This window comes from Salvelinus fontinalis, chromosome 38 (assembly GCF_029448725.1).
Source record: "Salvelinus fontinalis isolate EN_2023a chromosome 38, ASM2944872v1, whole genome shotgun sequence".
In the NCBI taxonomy this organism is placed as follows: domain Eukaryota; kingdom Metazoa; phylum Chordata; class Actinopteri; order Salmoniformes; family Salmonidae; genus Salvelinus; species Salvelinus fontinalis.
The window spans coordinates 30,895,550-30,909,733 of record NC_074702.1 but is presented as its reverse complement, the minus strand read 5'-3'; the positions used below and the strand labels follow the sequence as shown (position 1 = coordinate 30,909,733).

General features: G+C 42.0%; 1 protein-coding gene across 1 annotated transcript; it reads right to left on the bottom strand.

Moving 5' to 3' along the window:
* Positions 1–2,674: 2,674 nt before the first annotated feature.
* On the bottom strand, positions 2,675–13,698 carry LOC129837543 (thyrotropin-releasing hormone receptor-like). Its single transcript, XM_055903829.1, has 2 exons — positions 12,503–13,698; positions 2,675–9,489 (listed from the first exon to the last, which is right to left on the bottom strand). Exons 1-2 carry the CDS (start codon positions 13,283–13,285, stop codon positions 9,055–9,057), a joined length of 1,218 nt encoding a protein of 405 aa, XP_055759804.1. The 5' UTR covers positions 13,286–13,698; the 3' UTR covers positions 2,675–9,054.
* Positions 13,699–14,184: the final 486 nt, after the last annotated feature.

Below are 14,184 nucleotides of genomic sequence, written 5' to 3'. Positions count from 1 at the left end.
CTACAACACAAATGGAATCGTGTAGTAACCAAAAAAGTGTTAAACAAATGTATATTTAGATTTGAAATTCTTCAAAGTAGCCGCCCTTTGCCTTGATGACAGCTGTGCACACTCAAGAACTTTGAAAGTTGCTTCAAGTGCAGTCGCAAAAACCGCCAAGCGCTATGATGAAACTGGCTCTCATGAGGACCTCCACAGGAAAGGAAGACCCAGAGTTACCTTTGCTGCAGAGGATAAGTTCATTCGAGTTACCAGCCTCAGAAATTGCAGCCCAAATAAATGCTTCACAGAGTTTAAGTAACAGACACATCTCAACATCAACTGTTCCAGGGGGCCTGCATGAATCAGGCCTTCATGGTCGAATTGCTGCAAAGAAACCACTACTAAAGGACATCAATAAGAAGAAGAGACTTGCTTGGGCCAAGAAACACGAGCGATGGACATTATACCAATGGAAATCTGTCTTTTGGTCTGATGAGTCCAAATGTGACATTTTTAGTTCCAACCGCCTTTGTCTTTGTGAGACGCAGAGTAGGTGAACGGATGATCTCCGCACGTGTGGTTCCCATCGTGAAGCATAGAGGAGGAGGTGTGATGGTGTGGGGGTGCTTTGCTGGTGACACTGTCTGTGATTTATTTAGAATTCAAGGCACACTTAACCAGGATGGCTACCACAGCATTCTGCAGCTATATGCCACCCCATCTGGTTTGGGCTTAGTGGGACTATCATTTGTTTTTCAACAGGACAATGACCCAACACAACAGGCTGTGTAAGGGCTATTTGACCAAGAAGGAGAGTGATGGAGTGCTGCATCAGATGACCTGACCTCCACAGTCACCCAACCTCAACCCAATTGAGATGGTTTGGGATGAGTTGGACTACAGAGGGAAGGAAAAGCAGCCAACAAGTGCTCATGACTGTTGAAAAAGCTTTCCATGTGAAGCAAAGCTGAGTGTGCAAAGCTGTCATCAAGGCAACGGGTGGCTACTTTGAATTTTTTTAAATCTAAAATAATAATTTTGATTTAATTTAACACTTTTTTTGTTACCACATGTACATTATTCCATATGTGTTATTTCATACTTTTGATGTCTTTACTATTATTATACAATATAGAAAATTGTACAAATAAAGAAAAACCCTTGAAGGAGTAGGTGTGTCCAAACTTATGACTGGTACTGTTAATAATTGCTGCACGTGTGAGCAACATTATATTGTCAATTACCAAGCAATTTTGAAAATAATTAGTTACAAAAAATACTGACTGCATGTCCCTTGGTATGACTTTGGAAGATTGTGTTCATTTGTTTATTTAGTAAGAAAAGTTGTGTTCATTTTTTCTTAGGCCTTCTCATCATAAATCCCACAATAGCCACCTGTTTGTAAAAGGCCATGTTGTGCATATCTGTAGAAATAATCTAAGTTAATTGAGAAAATTGTCGTTCAGGTATTTTGCTGGTTATTTACAGAGCGCTTTATCAGAGGGCGACAGGTGTGTGGGTGAGCAACCTTGGAGTCAGAGAAGAATATAATGTGGGAAAATCTGGATACCCAATCTCCTTACCAATGGGAATGTCCTTGGGACCAGTTAATCCGGTTAACAGGCTATGCACACATTCATTCCCAAACATCTTTGAGTCAGTCTGACTGTGTTAATCCTTACAACCTATCCCAGCTTTGGAGAAGTCTTTGTGTGTGCGCGCGCGTGTATATGAGTGCGTGCGCTTGAGAGAGAGAAAAAGAAAGAGTGAGAGAGAGAGAAAAAAAAATGGAGAGTGATTGAAGATATGGAGGTCGGCTAATATATTTATCGGTATTCTGTTTGCCTTCCTTTCACCTCAACCTTCATTCGTGATTGTCTTTCTCATCTAGTTACTACTGAGAAGGCTGCTTTTACAGCTTCTATAAAGAACAAAGCAGTTTTAAGTTAGTAGACAAAGAATTTGCCAACATGTTCATGCAAATTTGCTACCGTAACAATCCTTTTTACCGTAATAAAATAAGAAATGTGCGTCTGGTAAACCTCATGTCTGCTTGAGCTAGGCTATTTACTTTAAAATACCATAACATTGACAGGTCTAGTGGGACTATCCAACTATCCAAAAATGGAGTGCATCACTCACAAGGGGACAGAATACTCCAGGTCCTCCGAATAGTGCTGAATCAGGGGACCTGGTTAACGACTGATGTGGCCAATACTGTCCTCCCATTTCATTTTTCAATATACTCTATCTCAATGTACGATTTATGAAGGACATTTTGATGATTCGCTATGTAGTTGTCATCACGGCTCTCCATTATTTAATGTAGTGTGTGTGAAGAATACACTTGGGCACTGCATAAAGCCTGGGTGCACCTTGAAAAACAAACTGATGCTTTCAACGCTGCTTTCCACAGCAATATCCCATGTATTACTCCAGATGAATGTGCTGTGATAAGGACAGATGGAAACAGCCATATTGTTAGCTGCCATGTATGTTCAAATTCATGGTATTCATTTGTGCAGTCATCTGGATAAACTCACCATGTGAGTCTGTTAATAGTGTTTTTGACGAAGTTGCCAAAAGTAACCATGTGTTTTGATTGCATCCTAAATCAATTGACGAAAATACAGTGAAGATGTGTCAAAATATACAGAGATTAACTACAAATAATGACACGTGAATCTCGGGATTCTGAGAGTAGTTATCAATATTTGACAGACTACATGATCAATGATCAATTTATTTCTTATAGACAAATAACAATACAAAATACAAACCACAAACCATCCAAACAACAAGAGCAGTTTTTACAATGCAGAGAACTGCCGGCAAGAGAGACCAGGTTACACAACATTGCTGAGTGAAGATAAACTGTATACTGTACATAGATGTCTTTCTTTTTGAAATCACAGCACAACATCATTTGTTTTACAGTGTCCATGCTGCAAACTCGCTACCAGGCACCGCTCCCTTTTATGGTGGAAACTGTGCAGCGGAGACAGTAGATGAAACGTACCTTCTTTGAAACATACCGCAGTTGTAGTGTTACCAGAGAAGAGCAGCGTAGCTCCACATTGATCGCTCCGTAGCAAAATACTGTACATTGATTGGAACAAACGATAAAACTGAACAAAACAAACGACGTTATTACACAATAGCTCTACTGGCAGACAATTGAAATGGTTTCAAAGGTAGGAATTGAGAACAGGTCTGAAACATACATTGAAAAACATATTTCTCATGGCACCGAACAATCAATTGCAAGCATTTTTACACCTAAAAGGGACAGAGAGGGCGTTTCGTCAGTATAAAATAAACAACAAAGAACTGTATATTTTCTCCTGATTTGAATTCTAAATTCAATCAATGCTCGTTCCTTTTATGCTTTATCTTTCTGTTTTTTGACACTGTGCCCATGCTTTATGGCTGTACCACGACACACCAGCCTCCCTCAAACCTCCAAAGTAAAACACTTTGGCATTGATGAATCCTCTAATCTCGCCTTTGCTCTGTGGCAATGGCTCCCAAACATTTTATAGTCAAGTACCCCATCAATTGTTCAACCTCCAGCTGCGTACCCCCTCTAGCACCAGGGTCAGCGCACTCTCAAATGTTGTTTTTTGCCATCATTTAAAGCCTGCCATACACACACTATATGATACATTTATTAAACATAAGAATGAATGTGAGTTTTTGTCACAACCCGGCTCGTGGGAAGTGACAAAGAGCTCTTACAGGACCAGGGCACAAATAATAATATAATAATAATCAATAATTTTGCTCTTTATTTAGCCATCTTACATATAAAACTTTATTTGTTCATCAAAAATTGTGAATTACTCACCACAGGTTAATGAGAAGGGTGTGCTTTAAAGAATGCACATAACTCTGCAATGTTGGGTTGTATTAGAGTCTCAGTCTTAAATCATTTTTCACACACAGTCTGTGCTTGTGTTTAGTTTTCATGCTAGTGAGGGCCGAGAATCCACTCTCACATAGGTACGTGGTTGCAAAGGGCATCAGTGTCCTAACAGCACGATTTGCCAAGGCAGGATACTCTGAGCGCAGCCCAATCCAGAAATCTGGCAGTGGCTTCTGATTAAATTCAATTTTCACAGAATCGCTTGTTGCAATTTCGATAAGGCTCCCTTGTTCAGATATCGGTAAGTGGAATGGAGGCAGGGCATGAAAGAGATAACGATTCCAGTTGTTTGTGTCAGCCGTTTCGGGAAAGTACCTGCGTAATTGTGCACCCAGCTCACTCAGGTGCTTCGCTATATCACATTAGACATTGTCCGTAAGCTTGAGTTCATTTGCACACAAAAAATCATACAATGATGGAAAGATGTGTGTGTTCTCCTTGTTAATGCAGACAGAGAAGAGCTCCAACTTCTTAATCATAGCCTCAATTTTGTCCCGCACATTGAATATACAGTGGGGCAAAAAAGTATTTAGTCAGCCACCAATTGTGCAAGTTCTCCCACTTAAAAAGATGAGAGAGATTTTCATCATAGGTACACTTCAACTATGACAGACAAAATGAGAAATAAAAATCCAGAAAATCACATTGTAGGATTTTTAATGAATTTATTTGCAAATTATGGTGGAAAATAAGTATTTGGTCAATAACAAAAGTTTATCTCAATACTTTGTTATATACCCTTTGTTGGCAATGACAGAGGTCAAACGTTTTCTGCAAGTCTTCACAAGGTTTTCACACACTGTTGCTGGTATTTTGGCCCATTCCTCCATACAGATCTCCTCTAGAGCAGTGATGTTTTGGGGCTGTTGCTGGGCAACACGGACTTTCAACTCCCTCCAAAGATTTTCTATGGGGTTGAGATCTGGAGACTGGCTAGGCCACTCCAGGACCTTGAAATGCTTCTTACGAAGCCACTCCTTCGTTGCCCGGGCACTGTGTTTGGGATCATTGTCATGCTGAAAGACCCAGCCACGTTTCATCTTCAATGCCCTTGCTGATGGAAGGAGGTTTTCACTCAAAATCTCACGATACATGGCCCCATTCATTCTGTCCTTTACATGGATCAGTCGTCCTGGTCCCTTTGCAGAAAAACAGCCCCAAAGCATGATGTTTCCACCCCCATGCTTCACAGTAGGTATGGTGTTCTTTGGATGCAACTCAGCATTCTTTGTCCTCCAAACACGACGAGTTGAGTTTTTACCAAAAAGTTATATTTTGGTTTCATCTGACATTCTCCCAATCTTCTTCTGGATCATCCAAATGCTCTCTAGCAAACTTCAGACGGGCCTGGACATGTACTGGCTTAAGCAGGGGGACACGTCTGGCACTGCAGGATTTGAGTTCCTGGCGGCGTAGTGTGTTACTGATGGTCGGCTTTGTTACTTTGGTCCCAGCTCTCTGCAGGTCATTCACTCGGTCTCCCCGTGTGGTTCTGGGATTTTTGCTCACCGTTCTTGTGATCATTTTGACCCCACGGGGTGAGATCTTGCGTGGAGCCCCAGATCGAGGGAGATTATCAGTGGTCTTGTATGTCTTCCATTTCCTAATAATTGCTCCCACAGTTGATTTCTTCAAACAAAGCTGCTTACCTATTGCAGATTCAGTCTTCCCAGCCTGGTGCAGGTCTACAATTTTGTTTCTGGTGTCCTTTGACAGCTCTTTGGTCTTGGCCATAGTGGAGTTTGGAGTGTGAATGTTTGAGGTTGTGGACAGGTGTCTTTTATACTGATAACAAGTTCAAACAGGTGCCAATAATACAGGTAACGAGTGGAGGACAGAGGAGCCTCTTAAAGAAGAAGTTACAGGTCTGTGAGAGCCAGAAATCTTGCTTGTTTGTAGGTGACCAAATACTTATTTTCCACCATAATTTGCAAATAAATTCATAAAAAATCCTACAATGTGATTTTCTGGATTTTTTTCCTAACTTTGTCTGTCATAGTTGCAGTGTACCTATGATGAACATTACAGGCCTCTCTCATCTTTTTAAGCGGGAAGGTCCCTGTAATCCTAGATTCAGATCATCCAGGCGAGAAAAAACATGAGCCAGATAGGCCAGTCGTGTGAGAAACTCGACATCAATCAAACAGTCAGACAAGTGAAAATTACGGTCAGTAAAGAAAACTTCAAGCTCGTCTCTCAATTCAAAAAAACATGTCAATACTTTGCCCCTTGATAACCAGCGCACTTCTGTATGTTGTAAAAACGTTATATGGTCGCTGCCCATATCATTGCATAGTGCAGAAAATACATGAGAGTTCAGGGGCATTGCTTTAACAAAGTTAACCATTTTCACTGTAGTGTCCAAAACGTCTTTAAAGCTGTCAGGCATTCCCTTGGCAGCAAGAGCCTCTTGGTGGATGCTGCAGTGTACCCTAGTGGCATCGGGAGCAACGGCTTGCACACGCGTTACCACTCCACTATGTCTCCCTGTCAAGGCTTTTGCGCCATCAGTACAGATACCAACACATCTTGACCATGTCCATTTGATGTCACAAAGCTGTCCAGTACTTTAAAAATATCCTCTCCTGTTGTCCTGGTTTCCATAAACGTAACGGACATATACCAGTAGCTGTGCCAGGCCCGCCATGTCTGTTGACTCATCCAGCTGTAACACACAGAATTTACTGGCTTGTTTGCGAAGCAGTAGTTGTTTCATAACATCTCCTGCCATGTCACTGATGAGTCGTGAAACAGTGTTGTTTGATGAAGGTGTCGTTTTTTTGGCCTTTTCCCCCAGCATTGTCCCAGCCATATCCGCGGCAGCAGGTAGAATTAAGTCCTCCACGATAGTATGTGGCTTGCCTGTCCTAGCCACTCGGTAGTTCACCATATAAGACGGTATCTGTTGTTCATGGTATCTGTTGCTTTTATACATGTCTTACTACTCGAAATTCGTCTTAATTCTCGCTCAAAAAACTCCTGTGGCTTATTTTTCAAATTGGCATGTTTTGTTTCTAAATGTCTGCGCAAGAGTGAAGGTTTCATCGAGTTGCGAGATAGTACTTTTGCACATATAACACACTGTGGCTGAGGAAATACACTACTCCCAATATAAGTGTAATTCTCATCATATTTGCATCTCTTCTATAGTCCAATGTCCCTGTCTGTTGTTCGGTGCTTTCCCGGGTAAGGGGGCAGTAGCTCTTCGGCTGCATCAGATTCACAACTGTCAGTGTCCATGCTAGCTGGGCTAACAACAAATGTAGAATCACTGATGCTAGCATTGGATGTGCTCGTGGACGCAGTACAACTTGTGTCGTCGACAGGTGCAGGTGTTATACTGCTGGTAGTAGCAGCACTACCAGTAGAGCTGGTATGTGTCTCTATGGACGCGGGCCTTACTTTTTGTAACTATTTATCAATTTTCGAACTAACGGAATGAGCAGCAGCTATGTTTGGCTACATACGGACCGTTAGTGGAATTCCTGCGAGAGAGTAACGGTTAATGTGATTGGATGTTCATTATATGACTAGGCTACCTGTATTTGACATTGTGTTGTTATTTCGCTGAACACTAGATGGTTTAATTTTATTTTTGGCAGTGAAACTAGGTTTCTCAGGTGAGAAAAAAACTCACCCAAATGTATAGCCCCGTTGGAAAATATAAATGTATTGTTTGAAAATGTGAAGAATTTTTCATCTTTTTTAATGTGAATCACCTTTTTATTTGGCGTACCCCCGACGGCATTGCGCGTACCCCGGTTTGGGAATAGCTGCTCTGTGGGATGTTCTTGGGGGGGGATCCATTAAGGGGAAATGCTACCATCAGTCTCTGCTGTTGCAGATGTCAACATAATGTTTGGTCTGGTCATGTCAGGCCCCTGACCTAAAGACAACCATCAACCACCCAGGTGTCTGAGTTATCAAAGATCTTTCTCATTATGGACTCTGGGCCTTTCAACTCTTTTTGATTGATTCCACAACACAGTAGTCCATTATGGGTACAGCAGGATGTTTAACCATGCTGCATTTTTTGACACAAGCCCCTGCGGAACGTTTCATATCGGGTGAACCTTTTAGCCTATAAGGTTACTATACATTTTTGACACTAGCCCTTGCAGAACGTTCCATATCAGGTGAGCCTGATTTATAGTCCCCAATAAGGTTACTATAAAGTCAAATGGCATTGAGCAATCAAACGGATGAAAGATCTGGAGTGTCATTGCTTTGCTATCAGTCCTTTTCATCATCAGTAACCTTTAACGAAATTTCATCCCACCTCATCTCTATTTCCCTGACAGGCAGGTTTCAAAGCGATGTGTGATATTTACACCCCTCGAGCAGAGATGGTTTTAATACTCTGCCTCCTCTGAATTTTGCCTTTGAAATGTGGTCAGTGATCACATTCTCGCTGTGCTGTTTTCAAACATGCAAAGTAGCAGGCTGGTTCAAACAACTATGGCCAGACAGTCTGACTCCTCCTGTAGAGTGAGCTTATCTTTTAAACACACACACACACACACACACACACACACACACACACACACACACAAACACACACACACTGAGTACCTGGTCTAGACCTCTCCAGATAAAAAAGAGGGATAACAGCTTATCTTTTAAACACACACACACACACACACACACACACACACACACACACACACACACACACACACACACACACACACACACACACACACACACACACACCCACACACACACACACACACCCACACACACACACACAGAGTACCTGGCCTAGACTTCTCCAGATAAAAAAGAGGGATAACATCTTTCCCTTTGTAGGAAAACACTCTACAGAGATGGAAACTGTTGCTCAGTATGTGAAAGCAGTGAAAGCAGTATTACCTCGCAAATTAAATCTGTGTGTCACACAATGTTGAGGACTGATTTAAACAATGCCTAAAATTGGGTGCTTTGTGCTAAGATGGCTACAGAGAGGGGAGAATATATTTGCACCATGCTAGATAAAGAAATTAAGCATTCCTTCCTCTATTGACAACACATTTTTGGTATTTAATGTTTGCCGTTGTACTGCTCAAATACTAAATCAATTCCTCTGCAGAAAATGAATTATAGAATAGAATTCCCAAACAAGAGCCTGAATGGATTTACTTTTCCCGTCAGGGAGTGCTAAGGGCAACCCTGCCTGACAGAGAGGGGTCCTCGAATGACATCCTCTTGGTGCTGGGCAGGAACTGGTCACTGGGTGTGGGCGTGGCCAACTCGTCCATCTCGGTAAAATGGTCAGGGCTCTCTCCATTGGTTGTGTCCTTGATGACGCTGTAGGTCAGGGCCACGCTGTAAGACGCCGGCTTCTCCAATCGCTGCGGACCGCAGTGACACAACTTCTTGAAGGAGGTGCGGAACTTCTGAGACATGGCGTTGTAGATGACAGGGTTGACGGCGCTGTTCAGGTAGATGCAGATGCGGCAGAAGAGTAGGAACCAGTGGTCCAGGTAAGCCTTGTCCAGGAAGGAGTTTACCACCACCAGCGTCCGGTAGGGCATCCAGAGGAGGGCGAAGAGCACCACCACCACAGCTAACATCTTAGTCACCTGACAACAACACATGGAAGAAAATCAACAGCCATTTTCATCAAAAGACAGGGGAAAGAATAGAATTCAGCTTGACCGCTGTAAAAACATTTTGACACGAACATGGAAAAATGTGCTGTTCCTGCTATGCAAAGAAAAGTGGTTGAAATGGGTCAGAGAGCACACTCTGACAATTAATATCAACCACAGACCGAAGAGACGGACAAAACAGCCTCTGTAAGACTAAACCAACAGAGCCTAGAGAGCAGTTTAATTGCAAATATGATGATGTGATAATGTTTATATTAAACTCTATCATACTTATTTATGTTGTGAGGTCTCACACCAGTGATGTGTCTCTTATTGGATAGGGCCAGGGAGCGACTATCATCATTACTCGAGGAAGATTCCTGATCACTATCCTTATTCAATTTGGATCTTTTGAGGTAATTCACCTTGCCCTGGTAAGTGGCATGGATTGCAATGGTTTCCATTCATCGCTAGGCCAGTTAGAGATGCGTGTGTTATGTCAGAGCCTTATCCTGACTTGTTTTGCTAAGTGACCTAGCAGTGAGCACAGATCCATCATCTATCTTTTTTGTCTATGCCACTGAGACAGAAAGAGCCCAAAGCCGGCTTGGTCCATGTACAGAAAAGGCTGAGGATGTGCAACCAAGGTAACCTTATTCATTACAAATAGAACATCTAAGATGTCTTTAGTGCGTATGTCTTCACACCTAAGAGTTAATGCATGGTGGAAGCACCTTCAGCAGCCATTACGGCTGGGAATCATTTTTTCTAATATTCTACCAACTTTGCACAACTCTTCAGGCAACATACATGCACATCTGTGGTTTTTGTCAAAATTGCTTACGCTCAGTAAATTTGGTTGGGAGTCATTGATGGACAGCAATATTCAAACCTGGTCTCAGATTTTCAAGCAAATTTCATTCAGGACTGAGACTGGACTACTCAGGAACACTTAACATCTCTTGGAAAGCCATTCTGGTGTGTCTCTGGCATTAAAATGTGTGTAATTGTCTCGCTGAAAAATAGAAGACTGAGGTGGTTTTCCATCTTTTTACCTGGGCTTTGCTACTTTTATTTTTAACAGGGGTGAAAGTACAATATATTTAATTTCTTACAGGTAGATTACTTCAATTACTTCAAAGGGCTCCTGTAAGCCTGGCAACCTGCGCGTGTTACATACTGACCAAACCGGACGCGTGCGTGCGTCCGCGTGTGCCATCGTGCACGCATAGATTTTGTTCACCCACACCAGAAGTGATTAGGACACGCAGGTTGAAATATTAATTTGGGGACAGTTCGAAAAGAATGAAACAATTATGGCAATTTAGCTAGCTAGCTTGCTGTGCTGGCTAATTTTTCTGGGATATAAACATTGGGTTGTTATTTTACCTGAAATGCACAAGGTCCTCTACTCCGACAATTAATCCACAGATAAAACGGTCAACTGAATTTGTTTCTCATCATCTCTCCTCCTTCCTACAGGCTTCTTTTTCTTCTTTGGACTTTATATGGCGGTTGGTAACCAACTTTACGGTGCATTACTACAACCGACTGGAGTGTGGATGTCAGTTCATCTTTCAATCACCCACGTGGGTATATGCTCCCAAAAACCAATGAGGAGATTGCATGTTTCTAAAAACCAATGAGGAAATTTGAGAGGCAGGACTCGCCATTGAGCGTCACAAAAAGAACCGCGAGCGAGCAGTATGGGTGTAATGATTGAATAACATGTATGTGTACATTGATTTTGCATCGCTCGCGCACGCGACGCGAGCGGTGTGGTCAGCATGCTAGTCCACTCTAAACTAATTCCCACATCCATGCAGTGCACTGAGCAGCGGCCATTTGATGAATGGATAAAGACATCTGTTACAAATCACCAAAAAGTGATTCATTGGGCCTACAATGAACTGAGTCCACTGTCCAGTCGCATCTCCTTCTCGGCCACTCATCTCTGCCTTCACAAAATGTCACTGTTATCGTCGAACCACGTCCCATTTTGAGGCGTATTCCACAAGTTTTCTAGTCCGTTCACTAATTTCCATGAGGGTGACATGCGTTAATGATAAACAGTAGTGTAATAGCCTACAGGTTACTTGGCATCTTCGTTTGAAATATTGTGTTGGCTCATGTTCAACCGGTATGGTGTACATGTATCCCAGTATTTATTTTGCCGGGTACTCTGTCTCCAGTCCCTGCTGGTGACAAGCATTCCCATAACATGCTGCTGGCACCACAATACTTGAAAATCCACTCCATGTAGCGGACCTCTCCCTTTCTTCAGATAAACTTACACCCCTCCCATTCACATGCTCAGTCTCAGGTGCTGTGTGTGCTCTACATGTGTTACAAACTACATTATTCAGTTGTGTGTGCTGTCAGCATAGCGGTGAGGCTTTATGAGTCTATATTATTGTGGTTCGTCGCATGTCGACTTGCTCGTGCTGCACACTGTAACCTACTTACAATGATTACCCACTGGTTGGATCAACGTCGTTTCCACGTCGTTTCAATGAAATTACGTTGAACTAACGTGGAGTAGATGTGGAATAGACGTTGAATTGACATCTGTGCCCAGTGGGCAAATGTTCACTTGTCTAGGATGTTATTATACACTCTTAGAAAAAAAGATCTTAATTATCTATAACCTAAAATGGTTATTCGTCTGTCCCCATAAAATAACCCTTTGAAGAAGCCTTTTTGGTTTGAGGTACTAACCTTTCCACACAGTGTTCTACATGGAACCCAAAAGGCTTCTACCTTGAAACAAAATGGGTTCTCCTATGGGGACAGCCGAAGAACCCTTTTGGAAGTAATTTTTGTAAGAGTGTACAGTATATTCTGGGAATGAACACCCCAACTTCACGATTATCATACCAGTGCAATTATAAAACTGCTGAATTCATCATCGAATTATACTGGAGTCACACACAAACACACTGTAGTTATTACACTGTAGATACGCCGTTATAAGATCAACTTTAAAACAATAGTGGCAACTTACCTGCCTGCGAGAGCGGGCAGTTGTGCTACAGGATGAATTGTTGGTGCTCATCATTCTGTTTCCTTGGCATGATTCTTTTTTCCACTTTTTAGTATTTTCCTTGGGGTCTGCCGGCAATGGGTTGAGGAAAAGAATTCTAGCGATAAATCCATACAGAACAGTGGCTAGCATGAGAGGCACCACATAGAACACGGCAAAGTCAGTGAAGTAGATTGGCAGGTAAAGATTTCTTGACACTTTGTATTCGCATGAGACCAAGGTAATATTGTCGTAAGTCAACTCTTTCGTGTCAGACAGATAAAACCACAAGGCGCAGTAGAGCGAGGTAAAAGCCCAAACGACCACGATGATTTTCTTTGCTCTTGACAGAGTGCACATAAACTGCGCTTTTATGGGGTGGCAGATGGCTATGTACCGCTCAATGGTGAAAGCGGTGATGGAGCATGAAGACGCGTTGATGCCCAAGTACTGGAAATAAGTTATGCTAAGGCACCCGACGTATCCGTACACCCAGCCTCCTCCATAGAAACTCTCTGTAATATTCGGTAGTCCCGCCGCAGTCAGAACCATCAGGTCGGCCACCGCCAAGCTCACCAGGTAACAGTTGGTCGGTGTCCGCATGTGTTTGGTTGTAAGAACAACTAGTATCACCATAACGTTTCCAACTATTCCTATCCCACAGATGAGGATCACAAAAAATATGCTGACCACTTTGTATTCCATGCTATAATCAGTCCATGGACCAAGCGTCTGGTTATCTGGATTTGACGTAACATTTTCCATGGTTTAGTTCTGTACTCTTCACTTGGATGAGTAATTCATTTCAGACATAGACTTTACATTTAAAATAGCCTCGAGAGCTCCCTTAAAAAAAATCTATTAGTTCCAAAACCAAGTCATTATTCAATAAAGTAATTTGTATTACTTATCCAAAATAAAAGTGAACTAATTTCATGAGGTTATGAAAGCGATATATCATATAAAATCGAGCAAAATATATTCGATTAATACGAAGACCAGGTTTGGATGTTGGTGCTGTTTACCCATGTTTTAGTCCTCTTTATGCACGAAGTTAGGCAAACTGCCAGTAAAGGCAAAGAGGTAAAGTAAAGAGGTGTGACATGTCGTGCGCTGCTCCAGTCTGAGAAGACAGCCTTCTCATTACGCACAGAGCTCAAAAGAGCGCTTTGACTGTGGCTCCACTCTCTACCAGCTGTTCTGGTAGTGTGGTTGTAGCCAACAGAAAAGCAGTGCATGCGTGCATGATAGAGCAGGGGCGTGAATTTTAACAATGGACTTAAAACATGTACACAGTAAAAAATGTACTATTTGGATAAAGCCTAAAACAATAAATGAGTTAAGGTTTCTCAATTTTAGAGAACTACGTTTGTGTGAAACCAAATATATTAACCAAATATATGATTCAATGCCAACGGTTATATTTGATTATTACCAAACCTATATTTCAGGTTGTAAATTTGTAAAATCCTACTCAAATTGGACTTTTCAGATGTATTGGTTATCTGAAAGTCTTGCTTGGACATCATGGACATCATGACATCATGTTCAGTGTCTTTCTCTTACTTGCATTGACCTCCCAGCTAGCACATAACGTTCTGAGAACTATATATTTCATAGAGCTTGGTGAGAGCGTGGTTGTGCCCTAGTCTTACGATAAGTGT

Coding starts and splice junctions, on each gene's coding strand:
- LOC129837543 (XM_055903829.1), bottom strand. CDS start 13,285: ATGGAAAATGTTACGTCAAATCCAGATAACCAGACGCTTGGTCCATGG. Junction 9,490..12,502: donor CTGCCCGCTCTCGCAGGCAG/GTAAGTTGCCAC, acceptor TGTTGTTGTCAG/GTGACTAAGATGTTAGCTGT.